At 42.1% G+C, this 18,872-nt stretch overlaps 1 protein-coding gene across 3 annotated transcripts in view; it reads right to left on the bottom strand.

The window, feature by feature from the left end:
* LOC129334214 (histone-arginine methyltransferase CARM1-like) overlaps window positions 1-18,872 on the bottom strand; it is an 87,153-nt gene that overhangs the window by 57,266 nt on the left and 11,015 nt on the right. For all 3 annotated transcript variants that reach the window (XM_054986136.1, XM_054986137.1, XM_054986135.1), the window contains exon 2: window positions 5,638-5,763. In XM_054986136.1, coding sequence (XP_054842111.1) covers window positions 5,638-5,763 — 126 coding nt within the window. The remainder of the gene's footprint in view (window positions 1-5,637; window positions 5,764-18,872) is intronic.

Genomic DNA, 18,872 nt, shown 5'->3' on the forward strand with positions numbered 1-18,872 from the left:
AGATGCACAATCACTAGAAATGGTGTTCTATGCACTCAAGGTTTTGAAAATAATGGAGTTTTTGTTCTAGATAAAAGCCAAGAGACAGTGAATTTGGCAAAACAGAGTTCAAGCGCAAGATGCATTCATCTGTGGCATAAAAGGCTGGGTCACAGAGACTTCAACATAATAGAAGAAATGCAAAAGAAAGGTTTCGGAAGAGGAATGGAAATTAAAACTTGTAACATTGACTTGAATAGGGGAAAATGTGAAAATTGTCTGTTGGGGAAGGGAACAAGACCTTCTAGCCCTAAACAAAGTCAGAGAAGTTCAACAAAACCTTTGCAGCTTATTCATACAGATATTTGTGGGCCAATTCAACCAATGTAATGTGGACAAAATAGATATATATTAACATTTATTGATGATTTTTCCAGATACTGTGTAACTTATCTTTTGAAGGAAAAGTCAGAAGCTGCAGAAAAGTTGAAGAACTACATTGCAAGTGTTGAGAATCTCTTTGGGAAAAAACCACAAGCAATACTTTCCGACAATGCTGGTGAGTTTATGTCACATCACTCAAGTCTTATTTGAATAAAGACGGAATAGAGCACTTGCACACTGTACCATTTACCCAGAACAAAATGTAGTGACGGAAAGAAAGATGAAATGGTTAGATGATGGAAATGGTTATTTACCACATAAATTTTGGGGTGAAGCTGTGATGACTGCAACATATTTGCAGAATAGACTGCCAACGAAAGCTACTAATAAAACAGCATTTGAACTTTGGTTTGGAAGATTGCCAAATGTCAGTCACATTAGAGTGTCTGGATCAAAAGTTTTTGCATTTGTGCCAGCGCAAAAACACTCCAAACTTAACAACAGAACTGAACTGGGAATAATGATTGGATATGAGAAAGGATGTAAAGGTTATAGAATTCTTAACAAAGAAACAGGAGAAATGAAAGTAAGAGGAGTAGTATATTTTAAAGAAGAGCAGTCTTGTACATATGTTCCTAACCAGAAAGGTTTTTAAAAGGAATAGATGAATACTAATTGACCAATTGAAGAAGATGAAGTAAAAATATCCTTAGAAGAAGAGAAAATAGAAAACAGGAACCCAAGTAGAAGGAATTCACAAACAGAAAGGGAAACAGAGACTGAGAAAGACACTGAATGTGAAAATTTGGAAGAGCAAGCAGAACCTTTTGTCAGACGTTCAGCTCGAATGAATAAAGGAGTGCCAGCAGACTGGTTATCATACACAGCAAAGGTAGTACAGAATAGCGAACCAACAATGTGGAAAGAAATAGACAAGTTACCTGCAGAAGCAGCAGCCAAATGGATGTCAGCAGCCAAGGAAGAAATTGAATCATTGAATAAAAATAATACTTGGACACTTACTAAGTTGCCAAAAGATAAAAAGGCTATAGGTTGTAAGTGGGCGTTTAAGAAAAAGTTAGATCAGGATGGTAATGTACAACGATATAAGGCAAGATTAGTGGCAAAAGGGTAAAAGATAAAGGTAATTACCGTTACTATGATGAGACATTTGCTCCTGTAGTAAAGTATAGTACAATTAGAGCATTGCTTAGTGATGCCGCATTCAAACAACTGCATGTAGAACAATTAGATATAAAGTCAGCTTTCTTAAATGGAGAAATTGAAGAACTGTATACGCAACAACCAGAAAGGTTTGAATTAGGTCAAGGACTAGTTTGGAAATTGCAGAAAGGAATATATGGTTTGAAACAAGCTGCTAGAGCTTGGAATGATAAGTTAAACAAATTGCTTGTACAACAGGGTTTTGTATCAAGTAAAGCTGATCCATGTCATTTTACAAAACAACAAAATGGAAAAATAACTTATATACTTATTTATGTAGATGATATGATATTGTGTAGTGAAAACAAACACGAATGTACAAAAATTGTTGAATGTTTAAATAAGGAAGTAGAAGTTAAGAGATTTGGTAATTTATCTTATTATTTGGGTATGCAAGTAGAAAGAGAAGATAATAGTTTTCTTCTCAATCAAAAACAGAAAACTGTTGATAGAATTTATGGGTTTAAAGGAAGCAAATGTTGTGACAACCCCAATGTGTACTAATTTCATTTCAGAAAAGGATGAAAGTGAACCTTTATTTGAGAATGATTTATACAGAACTGTAATAGGAAAACTATTGTTTCTAGCTAACACATGCAGACCTGATATTGCATCTGCAGTGGGTATACTATGTAGAAGAGTGAGTGCACCCACTAATCGGGACTGGATTGCACTGAAAAGGATAGTGAGATATTTAAAAGGAACCATTGATCTTAAAGTTAATGGTAAAAACAGATCCTAAGTTAATTGGATATACAGATGCAGATTGGGCTGGAGACAGAACAGACTGTAAGTCTATGAGTGGATTTGTTTTCTTATTAGGAAATGCAACTATAAGTTGGGCTAGCAGAAAACAAAACTCAGTAGCTTATTCTACCACAGAGGCAGAATATGCAGCTGCATCAGAGGCGTGCAAAGAAGCACAACGGCTTAGCCAGATTCTAGCAGAGCTGGGAGTGCCAGACTCAGAGCCTATTAAAATGTTTGAAGATAATCAGTTGTTTAAAGTTAGTGCAATCAGAAAAAATAAATGCACGCACTAAACATATAGATATAAGATGTCATGTAATAAAAGATTTGTGTCAAAAAGGGTTTATCGAAATGGAATATTGTCCAACATTAGGCTATTACATAGTAAAGTAGCAGCCACTGGAAAAGTTGAGTTTCTGACCAAGCTGGCCAGACAACATAGGCTGAAGGCATAAAGGCAGAACTAAGTGCTACAAAACATCAATGGCTCCTGCTGAAGACAGCAGACCCACCAGCCTCTCTCCCTCTCTTCCCCATCAAGTGTAGTATATTAAATAGTTACTACATATCACAAGGGAGAAGGGAGATAAATACAAAGCTGCTGTTTTTAATGGTAGTCACAACTCTTTTTTCAGTCAGTCATTTATTATTACAGCAAAAGCCAGTAAAACAAAATAAATCTGCAATAAAAAATAAGTTATTACATGAGGGCATAACAATAAGATCAGAGCATTAGTGCTGGAAGAATTGATGAAATAAAAACAATGAAGATAAAAGAGAGTTAAGAAAAAATGGCAAAAGCAATTATACCGCATTTTCAGCTAAAAGGAGTCTGTGTTTCCTAATGGTTAAGGAACTCTTTTAGAAGGTCGAATCCTGTTGCAAGCACCTTTAACTCCCAGGAAGGATTTTTTTTAAATGCACCGAAGTTTCATTTATACTATACACCTTGCTGTTGTGAATCTTATTTGACATTTGTAAGGATTCTTAAGGCAAAAATGCAGGTTAAAAAAAGGATTCGTGACAGATCACAAACAATTTACCCAGTAGTCTATTCTAACATATTACACAGTATAGGGGTTTTAAAACTTCAGTTTGGCTTTGAATAGTATTCAAAATTAGGTGTCTAGAACACCTAATTTACTCAGCAATGCCAGTCAATGCAGTCCATGGCATGTGAAGCCATGTGTGAGCAATATTTTAATATTAGGACAGAGTAATAATTTCCTTATAATGTAGAAACTTGACAGGATTAGAAAGAATTTGCTGCATTCCTTGTTTCAAGTCTGAAACCTGCCTACTTTGTACTAGGACAAATTCTTTTCCAGTGGAATAAACACACAGCATTGGATTTAAAGTAGTCCTTTCCTTCTGCCTCTTCAAGGAAAGACTATGATTTCTCCTTCAAACAGGTGTGTGCAGTCCGATATTGCTGACCTAATAAAAGGCTCAATGTTTCCGGCATAAGATTGGACCAGTGTCCAATTATGTGATAATTCAGTTTCAATATCTCCCAATAATACCGAGATTGTTGGGGAGTCAGCAGGAGCAGCTAGAGAGGAGAGAGAGGTTCACAGTGCAGCAGCCCTTTACATTTTAAAGGGCCATGATTTTCTATGGGCAGAAAACCCGGAGTCGGGAGCCAAGGTCCACCCATAGAAAAATCATGGCTCTTTAAAGTTTAAAGAGCTGTCCCCCGCTCAGCAAAAGAAAGGGATGATAGCTAAACTATATAACATCCTGCTGAACACACTTAATAAAAAACAATTAAGCTGTCAAACAAGTTGGTACAAAGAGTGTGAAATAGATCAATCACAGGGCAATTGGAAAAAAATATGGTCAACTGGATTATTTACATCAAAAGTCATTGTAACTAAATTGCAAACGTTCAAAATCATCCATAGATGGTACTTGACACCCAAAAAAATATCATTAATTACAGCCAAAGCATCTCCGAAATGTTGGAAAAAATGTGGTGAGGAGGGAACTTTTGCTCACTGTTGGTGGGACTGTAAAATACTTAATTTTGGAAGGAAATCATAGGAGCAATTAAAGACATCACTAACTATGATCTTCCCTTTGATCCAAAAATAATTTTTTTAGACCTGTGGGAGAATATACTTATTCCTAAAATTAGAAAGGAACTTATTGCCTCACTCTTTATAGCAGCCAAAAGCACCATTGCGACAGTTTGGAAATCGGAAAGACCACCAACACTTGAGACTTGGTTCTCCAAAGTTTGGAATCACTTTATTTTTGAAAAGATAAGTAATTACTTACAAAATGCAGAACAATTTACAGAAAACAATGGTTTTATCGAAAAGCAGCTTCTGTTTTTGGACTATATTGAAAAGAACAATTTACAACCTACATCGAAAGTATTACAGTCTATAACAAATAATGGATATTTTGTTCTTTATTAACGTAGTAGATCAAAAGTGAAGAGTAATAGAATCCCTCCTGATAACTGAAGAAGATACTATGTTAACTTTGTATTGTTTAAAGATTGATATGTTATATATGTAATGGTTATTGTTTATCTGTTAATAATTTTTTTAAAAAAAATTTTTTTAAAGAGCTGGTGCACCATGGAGCTGGGGTGTACTTCTGCTCCCTCTCTCCCTGCTTCTGCTGCCTCCATGGGTGGGAGGAGGCACTTCCAAAGTTACCATTTTAATTTCCTTTGGTAAGTTCAAAAGGACAAAATTACTGTCTTTTCTATATTGGGGCTATTGTTCGTTCAGAAATTTTATCTGACATAAGTTTCTGGAACAATAAAAATACTCCCAATGTTTAAAGAAAAATATAATTATGCTCTTCCCAACCCCTGCCTTCAAACTGCAGCATTCTATACCTCATTCCGGTACCTTTTCTTTAAAAATAAAAAGTGGTGCCAATACCCATGACGTTCACCACGCTGGAGGCTCAGTATTAGTACTGTGGAAAGAAGTGTCAGTACTGCAGACCGGTGCATACTGCCAGAAAAAAAGCCCTGCTTCATTCCATAATGTTGCTGAGTATTCTACTTTTTCAGGAGTACCGATGGGGGTCGGTATCTGTTTCAGCTTTATGATATGTTTTATGCTGTTTTAGTGAAGTTTCTAATTTTATCATTTAGTTTTATTCCCTTGTTTTTAAATTGTAATCAGCCTTGAATCTCAGTGATAAAATATTTTGTTGATCATTCATAATAAAAGTCTAAGAAGCACAGAAAAATGCATCAAAGTAGCTGTTTAACAGTAAAGAATAGCAGAAGACACAGAAAGACTATCAAACTCACCTAATACAGCTAATACTTACCAGAATGTGACCTGAACTGGAGTAAGGCACTGGTGTATCCAAGTGTTATCAAAACAGACTCTTTTCCCACACGACAATATTCAGTATCTTTGTTTACCAAACATTTGAACACACAGACTCCATCAGCTTCAAGGAAGAAAAAAAATACATTGTTTATTTCAAATATACACAAAGAACATGTAGCAATGTAACAGTACCCAGTCACTCTCAGTTTAGCATTACATGATGGTAATTGCAAATGGGAAGCCATGTTAGTCTGTAGCAGTAAAACAAAACAGGGCCCACTGGCACCTTCAAAGGCTAACAAAATACATTCCAGCATAAACTTTTGAGAGTTCGAGCTCACTTGCAAAAATCCATCTGATGAATTAAGCTCCAACTCACAAAAGCGAATGCTGGAATAATTTTTTTTAGCCTTTAAAAGTGCCACCGGACTCCTAAATTATTCAGTTTAATATTAGGAGATACCTTTAAAACTCAGAAATACGTTCTCATCAAACCATGCAATTTATGCCGTAGATCTTACATTTTAGTCCCACAGCATGGTTCCATCTTTACTTAAGTGTTTTCAGAACAGAACCAGTGTAGTGCAGCTTCTATGAGTTGCATAAGCCAGGAAGACTCTGGTTCAAATTTCACCGCTATCATGAACTCAACAGAGGAGCAAAGGAGAGCTCCTAACTCAGTGTCAGTTAGGGATCCCATCCCTCTGGTGGGGGCAGGGGATCCCCCGCTCCCAGCCTCTGTCCCCTCCACCGCTTACCTGGCCAGTGGGGGGGAGGCACAGGGAATGGACCCTGGAGGCAAGGAACCTCATGAGCAGATGTGCAGTGGGCATTCCCCCAGCGGGCACAACGACATCACTTCCTCAAGTGATATCATCATTCCTGGCAGTGAGCATACTCCTGCGCTTAGCTAGGGCCAATTTTGGTCCCCAATGAGCTGAACTGACCCTATGCAAAGAGCAGAAGTAAGCTCACTGGTGGCGCGATGATGTCACTTCCCAGAAGTGACATCATTGCATCGGCATCTGGAGCGCACACGTGCAGGATTTAACCTCCAGGTAAGTGCCAAATCCCCCCCTCCCACTGAGAGGGTAGAGGGACCTGGCAATGCTAGTATCAGTCTCTTCACCTGCACTACAGTGATTACCAAGGTAGCATTTGTAAAGTACACTGAACAAGTCTAAAGCACTATATAAATGTTAAAACACAGAGGGCCTGAAGTAACTGGAGATAAAGTACTTCAGGGTGCAAGGCCCCTGCCCCAAAAGTGATCCGCTGCCCTTTACAAGTATTTTTTGCCTCCATGTATATTCTACCTATATATTTGAAATTATGTAAATATTACAGAGCCTCCCCAAGTCTTCAGTTCTTCTCATCCAATGGAAACCAAATCAGAAGTGCCACCCCTGGAATTTCTTCTATGGGAAGAAGGGAGCATGTGATGCTATAAACATCATTATTCTTAAGACATGCATCATTTTGGAAAATATCTATTAGGAGAACAAAATTATTTTTCTTGTATTTGAGGTCCATATTTTGGCAATGACTAAGTTCACACATTCATTTTGGTGAATGTACCATGAAAACCTTGTGGGTCTTTGAGGTGTTACTGGGTTTGAATCTTGCTCTTCTACATTCCGTTTTGAATTTTTTTCCCTTTGAGGTCAAAGCTTTCTCCTCCACATGCAAGAATACTTTGTTTCTGGGGCACTTTCAAACAAGCATTTCCCCCCCATATGTAATCTATATGACTGCATAAAGGAGTATTTTCTGGACAAATAATCAAGAGCAAGGGAATGAGGAAACACCCTGTTCTGATCTGGGCTGGGCCAGGTGGTTGGAACAAAAGGCAAATCACATCATATGCCTGTCTTTATTTCTGCCTCGAAATGCAGAAACAGACATCAATGTGTCATGCAATATTTGAACCTATGGTTATGAAACACCATATAGCTTTACTCATTCCCCGCTCCCTCCACTCAATTCCCTCAATATGTAAATGAAAAAATTCTGCATCTGCTGTATTTCTTTATATGAGACAGAGGAAAATTCTCTAAAACTCCTTAACTGGGTTCTCTAACTAAACTGAATGTGACACATTATAGGAAATGTTTAACCAGAATCCTGATCACATCACTACTTATGTATGTTGCTTCTCCTCACACCTCGCACTTTCCCCATCATAGAACTGCTATTTAGGTGTCCTGTGTGTCAGTTTCATTTGCACCTTGCTGAGTACTATATATGGCTGCTGCTTCCTGGAATAAAAGAGAAACTTTTATTCCGAATCACTGGAGTAAGGAATTCAGCCAAAGACAGTCCCGAAGGTGATCCATAGGATTCTGCATGGCAGTCAATACCACATATCCTGATCATGAAGAAGCCTGCGGCTTGCTGTTCAAACAAGGGATTATTAAATCTAAGTAAGTTTTTTTTAAAAAAAATACATTTTTAAAATGTCAGAGGAAAGAGCAAGGGTGGGGCGAGCAACTTAGGGTAGGAAAGACCAGGTGGGTAAGGTAACAGGCAGGGAGAAAGAATGGGTGGGAGGGAAAGAATACAGAAAGCAGAGCCAGAGGGGAAGGTGGACAAGGGAAAACTGAACAAGGAAGGGAAAACGGGATGTCTTTTCTCCTGTGAATCCTCACTGTGAGTCCCTCTCTTGTCCACACTACTTCTCAGTCACATACCCCTTCCAGTGTTAGTATTTCCCTCTCTGGTCCACTCCTCACCACTCACAAACATGTTAAGAGGGAAAGAGGGGAGAGAGATTATTACTGCAGATTTGGGGTAGCTTTGAGGCAGGGCCAGATGCTGTGCAACACCACATCTGGTTGCACAACTGGAAGCAAAGTCACAACATCATTGCAAAACTGTAGTAATCCCCCACAACTCGATAGTTTTACCAGAGTTTTGGGAGGCTGCTATAGCACTGCTGTAATGCAGTAATGTTTCCCCCCCCCCACACACACACACACACATCAAGAGAAGACCTGGTCTCCCTATTCTGGGAAAAGCAGGAAACAAGAAACAATTTTCTCATGAAATATTTTCTCATTGCAGTGCAGTTAATCAGGAGCTACAAGTTTTTGATATAATTTCTGGCCTTAAGAGGGCATAAGAGCTCCAGGCACTTTTTGATTGCTATGATTGTAAACTTGGCTGTTAAAAACCTAAGAATTACGATATATTTGTTCAGCACTCTGCTGGGGGTGTGGCTCAGGATGGAGACCAGTGAGATACACTAAACTTGATGCTATCAGAAAATAGGTCTAGTGGATTTCATTAACAGTCCTGCTATATTCCCCCACAACTCATGTACGGGTACAGTTCCTACTGACATGTAATTATTAGTATTAGTACTGCTATTTAATGTGAAGTTCTCTGGACCTATCCCATGAGTTTCTGGATTTGGGACTGGGGAACCAGGCAACACAAACCCCACACCTATAGCTTCCTTCCATATCTATTTATTATAACTCATATAGCATAGAAGAATATGCTTCTTATACTACACATGCTTGTTACAGGCAGCTGTTATCAGCTGAAACCAGAGGTCCCAGGTTCCCACCAGGGGCAGGGGATTCCCCACCCCAGCTCCTGTTTCCTGCCACCTATTTCCATTGGGTGACAATGTGCTATCAGTTCTGGTGAAAACCCACAAATGACATCAGTCCACTCTAGGAATCATGGGAAACTCTATGGTTGCCTGATCTGCTCTCCCCATGTCCTCATCTCCTAGACTCCTGTCAGTTGCCATGACTGGCAATCCTGGCTGAAACCTTGCAAAGAATTAATCTCCAAAACATATCCAATCTGCACATTCTCTCGCTCTTTTTTAAGCAAATACATGATTTTTTAAAGCAACCAGCCTTCTTCATGTTGAACACCACAAGCTGTTTTTCAAAAAACAAATGTAACAGTTCAGTAAATGGTACCATATCTTCCCTGATGAACTAAGAAAATGAATCCCCCTTCATCTCAATGGAAGGAGCCTCTCTTTCAAGCAATTTCAGACAAGGCACCAACACAGCTTTGCAAGGCTTTGAGGAAAAGATGCAAGAAGAAGGTATCAAGTTACATTCCAAAGCAAAAACGAAAGCTTCTATAGCAAGTCTATAGAGAAGCTGCATACAAATTTTCTAATAAATATATACTGCCAGTACCCCCCTCTGATCAGCGCAGAGGTTCTGACTGGAAAGAGTAAGAGGATGAGCCTGAGGAGCCAAGGTCAGGAAACCAGGACGACCAGCGGGATCAGGGAGGGCTTGACACTCCAGAGGTTTTCCACAAGGCACGACATGAATCCGGGTTTATAGCCCCTCATTTCCTGCTCCCACTCCACAAGAGTGATGTCAGAGCAAGGCCCAGGTGATGTCAGCACAAAGAAGGCAAAGTGTCAGACTAGCAGTGCACACTCCCAACCTAAGGCTCTGGGAGCAGTACCTCTTTGCAAGCCCCCTTACTTCAGAAGCAGGGGTTGCAACGCAGGTGCAGAGCCCTGATGCTCGCTGGAAGCTATGGGGCCCAAATCGGCTGCAAACATAGCCTTTTTACTATGTTTGGGGACAATTTGGCCCCTTGGAGACCCTGTAGCTTCCAGTTTTCCACTGGAAGTGCCTCCAGAGCACATGCATGTGCCATTTCACTGTGTGCTCCAGTGGCTCCTGGCCTGCCTCCCTCCTCCTTCCCCCCACCAGGCTGGTAAGCAGTGCCAGGGGGGGCAAAAGGTGGGGACAGGGGATCTCCTGCCCCCATTGGTGGGCTGGCATCCCTACTCTCAGGAGCCTGCATGCCTGCCAGCCAGTGCAGCTGAGTCATCTATTTAAGCTGAGGCTTAGGAAGGCTACATTTATTTATTTATTTATTTATTCAATTTATATACCGCCCATCCCAGGGGCTCTGGGCGGTGAACAGTTAAAATTGATAAAAACAAAAACTAAAATCAATATACAAGTAATAAAACAAATTAACAAGGTGCAGTGGTGGGGAGAACCTTCCCCACCCCAAAGGTGGGAGGCCGACATGGCCCGCCCCCTTCAATCACCAAACGCCTGGCGGAACAGCTCTGTCTTACAGGCCCGGCGGAACGATAATATGTCCCGCTGGGCCCGGGTTTCCATTGACAGAGCGTTCCACCAGGCTGGGGCCAGGACTGAAAAAGCCCTGGCCCTGGTTGAAGCAAGGCGGGCTTCCTTAGGGCCGGGGACCACAAGTAAATATTTATTCGCTGATCGGAGCGATCTCCGGGGAACGTACAGGGAGAGGCGGTCCCGAAGATATGCCGGTCCCAACCCACTCAGGGCTTTAAAGGTAAGAACCAACACTTTGAACCTGATTCGGAATTCAACTGGAAGCCAGTGCAGCTGGCGCAGGACAGGTGTAATGTGTGACTGGTAAGGTATACCAGTCAGCACCCGTGCCGCCGCATTCTGGACCAGTTGTAGTTTCCGGATCAGGCCCAGGGGTAGCCCAGCGTAGAGTGAGTTACAGTAATCTAGCCTGGAGGTGACCGTTGCATGGATCACTGTAGCCAGGTCCTGGGGCGTCAGGTAGGGGGCAAGTTGCCTGATCTGACGAAGATGGAAAAATGCAGACTTGGCAACCGCCGTGACCTGGGCCTCCATCGATAGGGAGGCATCCAGGAACACACCCAGACTCTTTACCACTGGCAAAGTTGCCAGTGGTGTCCCATCCAGGGCAGGGAGCTGGATCCCAACATCTGGCAGCCCCCGTCCCAGCTGCAGGACCTCCGTCTTCACTGGGTTCAATTTCAGCCTGCTCTGTTTCAACCATGCCGTCACAGCCTCCAAAGCTCTAGCCAGATTGTCTGGGGCCGTGTCTGGCCGGCCGTCCATCAACAGAAAAAGTTGGGTGTCATCCGCGTATTGATGACAACCCAGCCCAAACCTCCGCACCAACTGGGCGAGGGGGCGCATATAGATGTTAAATAACATTGGGGAGAGTATCGCCCCTTGGGGAACCCCGCACACCAAAGGGTGACGGGCCGATAGATCTCCCCCGAGCGCCACCCTCTGTCCCCGACCCTGGAGAAAGGAGACCAGCCACTGTAAGACTGTCCCCCTAATCCCCACGTCGGCAAGGCGGCTGGCCAACAAATCATAGTCAACCGTGTCAAACGCTGCTGTGAGATCAAGTAACACAAGCAGCGCTGACCCGCCTCGATCCAGATGCCTGCGAAGGTCGTCTGTGAGGGCAACCAAGGCTGTCTCCGTCCCATGGCCAGGACGGAAGCCAGACTGGAATGGGTCCAGGACTAGAGCATCATTCAGGAATTCCTGCAGTTGTACCGCCACCGCCCGCTCAATCACCTTGCCCAATCAATCACCTTGCCCACCTACTAAGCTCAAGCCCTGTGTTTCAGCCCCAGCATTCAGCTCCAATGTATTGTCCAGCATTCAGCTCCAAACGCCAATCTACGCTCCTAAACCTAGCTTGAGGCCTTACTCTAAAGGAGTCTAGACCTGGCCTGCGTCCAGAGCTCAGGACACATATAAATACACATTTTGTGTATATTAGAGATTCAGAATAAGTTTCAGAATCTTCCTGCTCAGAAGGGAACACAGCATCTTTCAAAATTTACTCAGAAAAAGGCTTACTAACCTACCTTTACAGTGGAACCACAATAGCTGAACCTTGATTCACATATTTATTTATCTCATTTATACTCCACCTTTCTCACAGAGACTCATGATGGTCATCTGGTTTCACAAATATAATGATTCTGCATGAATACATTTTATGATGTGGCTATACACTGGAAAAGTATATCCAACAGCCACAAAAGATAGGTGGGATACACATGGGTGGGCTCATTCTACATGACATTAAATCTATTGGCTTCTTGAACCTCTCTGCATTTCATGAGTAACAACAGAAGTCTAACCACAAGCCTATAATTTTCATTATTTAATAACTTTTAATGCCCAGTGAGAAAATGAGACTGTGGATTCTTGTTCTCATCTCTGCTAAGCAATTACGTGTGGTCATAAACTGTGGAAGGCCTCAATGTAAAAAAATTAGCAGACTGTGACAGCTACGACTCTCTACAACCTATCTGACAATATGCAAAGCAGCATATTAAATTATTCCTGTAAACGTAATTCACAAGGTTCATTTTACATTTTTGGCAAAAACAAGGAATGATAAATATAATTCACCAAACACACTATTCTATAGTTAAGAACTGTTAAACACAAAAGTTATTACATAGCTCTTTTATCTGAGTATCAACTAATTTACCAGGAGCATAAATGCAGGAAAAAGGAAAGCATCCTGACATCACATTATGATGCCAATATATTGTATGCTGCCATTAAACTCCCCAGCAGATTTTGAGACATTTCTTCTTTTGCCAAACTGAGAATTCAGAATCTGTTGCAATGTTGGTTTTCCATTCAAATACTACAGAAACACAACAGATACTACACCTACAGAGATGTGTGTGTGTATTTTAGGACAACAATAAAGGAGGTCAAAGGCTTTGTTTTCACTTCACTCCTTGACTGTGAGAGGAACCAGATGGAATCAGATTACAATTAGTTAAGAAGGATGAGACTACCAAGATCTATTACTGCTAGGTAAGACAGAAAGTAATCTGTTGCTTCTTTTTTTCAGCACAGCAGGGTACTACATAATACTTTTGACAATATTTGAATTCACATGAATCTGGCCATTTTGTTGTAGTAACAGTAGTAGTAGAAACAACAACAATATTTAATTTATATACTGCCGTTCAGGACAACTTAGCACCCACTCAGAGAGGTTTACAAAGTATGTTGTTATCATCCCCACAACAATCACCCTGTGAAGTGGGTGGAGCTGAGGGAGTTCTGGAGAGCTGTGACTGACCCACGGTCACCCAGCTGGCTTCAAGAGGAAGAGTGAGGAATCAAACCCGGTTCTCCAGATTAGAGTCTTGTCACTCTTAATCACTACACCAAACTGGTTCTCTGTAGCCACGTTTTGGGGCTGCTGTCCACTGTAGTCCTTCACTGCTGATAAATCTCCACCTATTGTGATTTTTTTTGTGTGCCATCAAGTTGCAACTATCTTATCGTGACCCTGTAGAATTGCTATTGATTACCACCATTTTAATTGAACATGGATCTATAACTGGATAGAGAAGAATGACCATTCATTGTGCACAAACATAGTGGCTTTTTGGTAAGCAAGTACATGATATCAAAAATGACTGTGGGAAGGCCATAAGGAGATAAGCCATAAGGAGATAAAGTGACAGCTGTATCTGCTGAACCCTAGTATGTGTATAACCTTCCTGAATAATAAGCAGCATTCCACCTCCTCCAAAAGCCTTTGAGTCTTAGGTTCCATCTGGCTCAAGACTGATGTTCATTACTATGCAGAGAAACGGTACGGCATGAGCTCTTTTCCTTATTTTAGGATGGCTTAATGTGACCTTATAGAGTCTGTAATTTCATCCAGGTGCATTTCCCACCCACCCACCCGCCCTAATAGGAACCACGTATTTTCTTAAGAAGTGCTCATTCAGACTGGTTATAATAGAATTCCTAATTGTCCCAGAAGGATTAATTATGAATACAAAATCTGTTATTTCAGGCAAAACAAGTAGTATCATAGAAACAAATCCTGAATCTGCAACTCTATTGATTTCAATGCCTAGGGCAATTGTACAGTCACAAAAACATTTTTTGAAAGGCAGGTGTGTTTAAAGGTTTGGCATAGATAGGTTTCAGCACAGATGCATAATTTGCCACTTGTTTCTTCTTCGCAGAATAGCAACAGTATGCTGCTATATAAAAGGCAAATAGAGTTGCCGACGACTCACTTTTTTATCCTGGTGTATGTGCACTGAAGGGTCTGCAAATGCGCATGCACCAGGATAAGAAATCAGTCATTGGTGGTTGAAGCTGCTCTGGGGCCCAGGTAGGCAGTGCCAGGCCTCCCTGCTGCCTGCCCCAGGCTTCTGAGGGGCTGCAGAGGCAGCACAGCACCGTGGTCTGGTGAGAGGCCTTGCTGCCACAGTGGCAATGGGGAGAGCCATCACACTGCACATGGAGGTGGCAAAAAGGCCCTGTGCAATGCTGAAGCATGCGGCGCATCTACTTTGTTTGGCCAGGATGTACAATGGGAAGTGAAATGCAACTGCAGTCTTTAACAGCCTGCTTTAAACTAACGAATCAGAGACAGGGAAAGGAAGTTAAAAAGAAGAACAAGAAGAAGCTGGGCCGGCCTGGGCTCTGTGTTGGGATAAAGGGCTCCTCCTCACATGATTTGCACATAGTTGCACTTCAGTCTGCCTATCTGAACCCTAAGCTAGATGAGATCATTACGCCCATCCTCAGGCCACTGAGCCTGCCAGGAGCAGCCGCTCAATGCCACGCAGGCTGGGGCGGAGAGAAAGGAGAGGGAAAGCAGAGCGCTTCAGAGCGCCTCTTCCGCTAGCAGAGGAGCTGCTCAAGGCAACTTTCTATGTCAAACTTGGCAGAAACGGCCTCCTGCTGCCTCTGCAGCTGCTGCATGGCCTTGGGAGGGCGAAGCGGCCGCACAGGGGCGATGGCAGGGCCTGACCAAGAGGCACAGTTTGGGGGGGGGCACTTGCCACCAGGAGGGGGCCTGCTGAATCCATTTTCTAGAGCCCGTTGTATTTGTTCACACAATGGGCTCTGTTGCTAGAATAAAATAATCTGCCATCTGAAGATATGAGAAGGGTGTTATACCAAAAAAGAAAGAGGTCAGAAAAAATATTCATGACACCTCATACACACGAGAGCTTGTGGGGTGCAAAGGCCAGGGTATAGCAGGCAGAGCCAGAACCAACAATAGGTGGGTTTGGCCCCATCCTCTTCTCTTGCAACACTGCAAAAGACATTCTACAAACAGTTCTCCAAGTGTACAAAAGGGGGAAATTGATCCCTGTATAGGCAGCGACCTAATTCAACTCTCTTTTTGTCACTGTGCTTATAAGTAAGCCTGATGCAGAAGAGAAAACCCACTAAAGGCCTCCTTTCCTAAAATCCACTACACAACACACTAGTCAGAAGAGGAAATGTTATGAGACAAAGTCAGATACAAGCAGTGCAAGTCTGTATTTGATCCTGAGCTTATGAAAACCCTAGCTAAGGAACTAATTTTCTATATGGTAAAATAACAGACAACGAGGAGGCCTTTGGCCACATGCAGAAGTTAAAGGCAGTCCCTCACCACTGGGTAACTACATACAACCTGCCCAAACCAGACTGAGCGTTGCTAGTTTCAGAAAAGAGACTTTCAGGAGTCCCCATACCTTTCACTTTGGCAGGTAACACTTTCCCAGAAGTTCTGGTAATAAAATGATTGAAAGCAAGCACTGAGTGTACAATCCTATTTGTATTTAACCAGAAGCAAATCCTATACTGAATCCTGTATTGAATAGGAGTCACTCTCAGGTATATAGGACTGCTACCTGAAAGAGGTCTAGGCAAAGAATTTTATATTGGGGAAGGAGTTTGAGTCTTTTTCCTTAAACTACATATTAAGTTTAACAACTGAGTAACAGAATAAATTTCCTTCCATATAACCCTTCTTCAGCTTCTCAGAACCAGGAAAAATGCTGAAGGACAATATATGTTCCCCCCCAGACAAAGAAACTTCTCTCTTCATTCTTCAGCAGCAAGACTTAATTGTGAGACACACAACTGTCTTTCCAGGCTTTCCCCTCTTCCAACAGAAAACGGCTGGCTTCTTCTGGGGTTTAGGGTGAGGATGAAATGTCCTGAGTGAAAAGTACATATGTAGGATGCATTCTATTGCATAGACTTGATTCTGAACAGGGGGTGCAGTATCCTCTGAGGCATGGTGAATGGGGTAATCTTACCTACCAAGATTACCCTTCAGTCCTGCTCAGTAGATGGCAGACAGGAGGCTCCGGTAGCTTTAGTAACAGGTCTCACTGTGACACTGAGAGATCTCTGTCTTTTGGTGCTACACCTCTGAAGATGCCAGCCACAGCTGCTGGCAAAACATCAGGAACTACAATGCCAAGACCACAGCAATACAGCCCGGAAAACCCACAACAACCATCGTTCTCCGGCTGTGAAAGCCTTCGACAATACACAGGTCTCTTTATTGCTTCTAAATCAGAGAAAAGATGCACAGGTGGAGAATACTAACACACGCCCTGTGAAACCAACACACACAGATGCCCCTTCTATATAGGCCTTGAGGGGGGGAACGGAAACTAGTTCTTGAGGACTCATTTAATGGTACACACGCACGCGCGCATGCGTGCGCCATGGTGGAGAGAGGGGGATCAGGCTTTAAGGGACAGGAAACTCGAACACAGTGAGGATTGCCACTTACCCAGTGGGTGTTCTCCCATTCTCCCTGAAGCTCTCTGGCTGCCTTCCTCTGGGCAGCATCACATGCACTGACACATCACTTCTTACCATACCGGATCTGAGGAATTCCTAGAGCACTGTAGTGTGACTAGGATGTCACTTCCAGCACACAGAGCCATTTTTCAAGGGTCCTGTCTCCTAAAACTAAATGCTATTTGCAGGACCTGGTCTGGCAACCTGAGATGCAATGTCCATTGGCACCAAGTTGTCCACCAATATGTTTCCTGGTGTCCACATCTTCCTTCCTCAAAGCAAAGAGCCAATCCTGGCTTTACTCCATTTAATTGGAATAGGAAGAGTCAGGAGTCTTGTGCCTGCAGGGAGCACCCATTCAGTAACAACCATTTCCTATCATAGGATGATGTTCGGCTTGGAACTTTTCAGTATTTTGGGACTGATCTCTGCCAACAGGGCAAGCAATCTGTTGCTAGCTGCACCTCCCACGGCAGCCACTTTGTGGTGCTGCCCACCACTCGTTTTCAAATTCCAGTAGTACCCATAGACTCAGCAATGTTGGTGATTCCCTACAACAGGTCACTGCAGCCTTGGTAGTCACAAAATTTCTCCGTCTGAGATAGTCCCTGTTTATTCCTCCTCCCCCTGGGAGAGAAGATAGATTAACAGTCCCAGTTAGTGGATTCTCTGACCAAGCAGAAGGTGCCAAGAAGACCCTCCTGGAGGACAAGAAATGCTGCCAAGAATCCAGGTCCCTGCCCAAAAAATTAATGAACTAATTTTACAGTTTGGGGCAGGGGAGCCTCTACAGGTAGGGTTTTGTTTGCAATGCTGAACTGAACAATTCAGACAGACATAGCTGATGAGCAGTGCCATCCCCTGCACTGTCTAGTGAGGATAGTAAAAGACAGGCAGAAGAGGGCTTGGGACAGCCTGAGTTGGAGGGGCATTTTACCCTGTTCACATTTCATGAATGGTTTTCTTAAAAGTTGCCATTACAGTATTTCAGAGACTCAATGCAGTGTCACTGAATGTTTTTTCCATTGTTTTCACACTGATATTTTGTAGATCAAAATTATATAAGAAAAAAAAAGTCAGGCTTGAAAGTCTGATCATCTTTAATGATTGACAGCTTCTGTAGAGTACACATCAGATATGTCAGAAACATCTGACACAAAAGTGGTATTTTTTATATGATTAGATTACCATGATCTCGACATGCATTCCTATTTAGTGGCTATATGTCAAATCATTGTTCTCTCTCTCAAACATGTTTCATAAGGATTTGAAATGGCTCTAAGCACTGCTTTCAGCAGGAATTTAAAGCCATATCACAGCTCCTCATTAGGAGGCGTATTATGTAGCCAAATGAGGGAGGAAAATAAAATCTAAAATGTAACACAACAGCAGGGCATGTCTTGCATGGCTCTGAAGTAAAACTAACAGCCGGGGTGCAAACAACATGCACAAAGTCGAAGAACACTGGAAAAACCATTTCTGTAATAGTGTAGACAAAGCTTTCTTGCTTTGCATTTTTCGGTTTTAATTACTGTAAATTTCTCTTGTGGCCCAATTCAGGTTAGGAGAAGAAAAAACATTAGGAGTTTTATTCAAGCTGCAAAGGCTTCAGCAAGATTTGAGAGAAGGCCTGTGTTTCTGAAGCAGCTCTGTCCACCTCTTTCTCAATACACCTTTTTCTTTTGAAGACAGGTTAACTCTCGCCATTATATCTATATAAGCTCCCTCATACCCACTGACAAAGGCACAGTATTTAGCAGAAATGTGTGATATATTTACATTTATTAGTATTTGTACTTAATAAAATTAAAAGTTAAATCTGGAGTACACACAAGGCAGTAAAATGTCTTCTGGTGCCCCACTAGCTAAGCATTCA

The sequence above is a fragment of the Eublepharis macularius genome, chromosome 8, assembly GCF_028583425.1.
Source record: "Eublepharis macularius isolate TG4126 chromosome 8, MPM_Emac_v1.0, whole genome shotgun sequence".
NCBI lineage: Eukaryota > Metazoa > Chordata > Lepidosauria > Squamata > Eublepharidae > Eublepharis > Eublepharis macularius.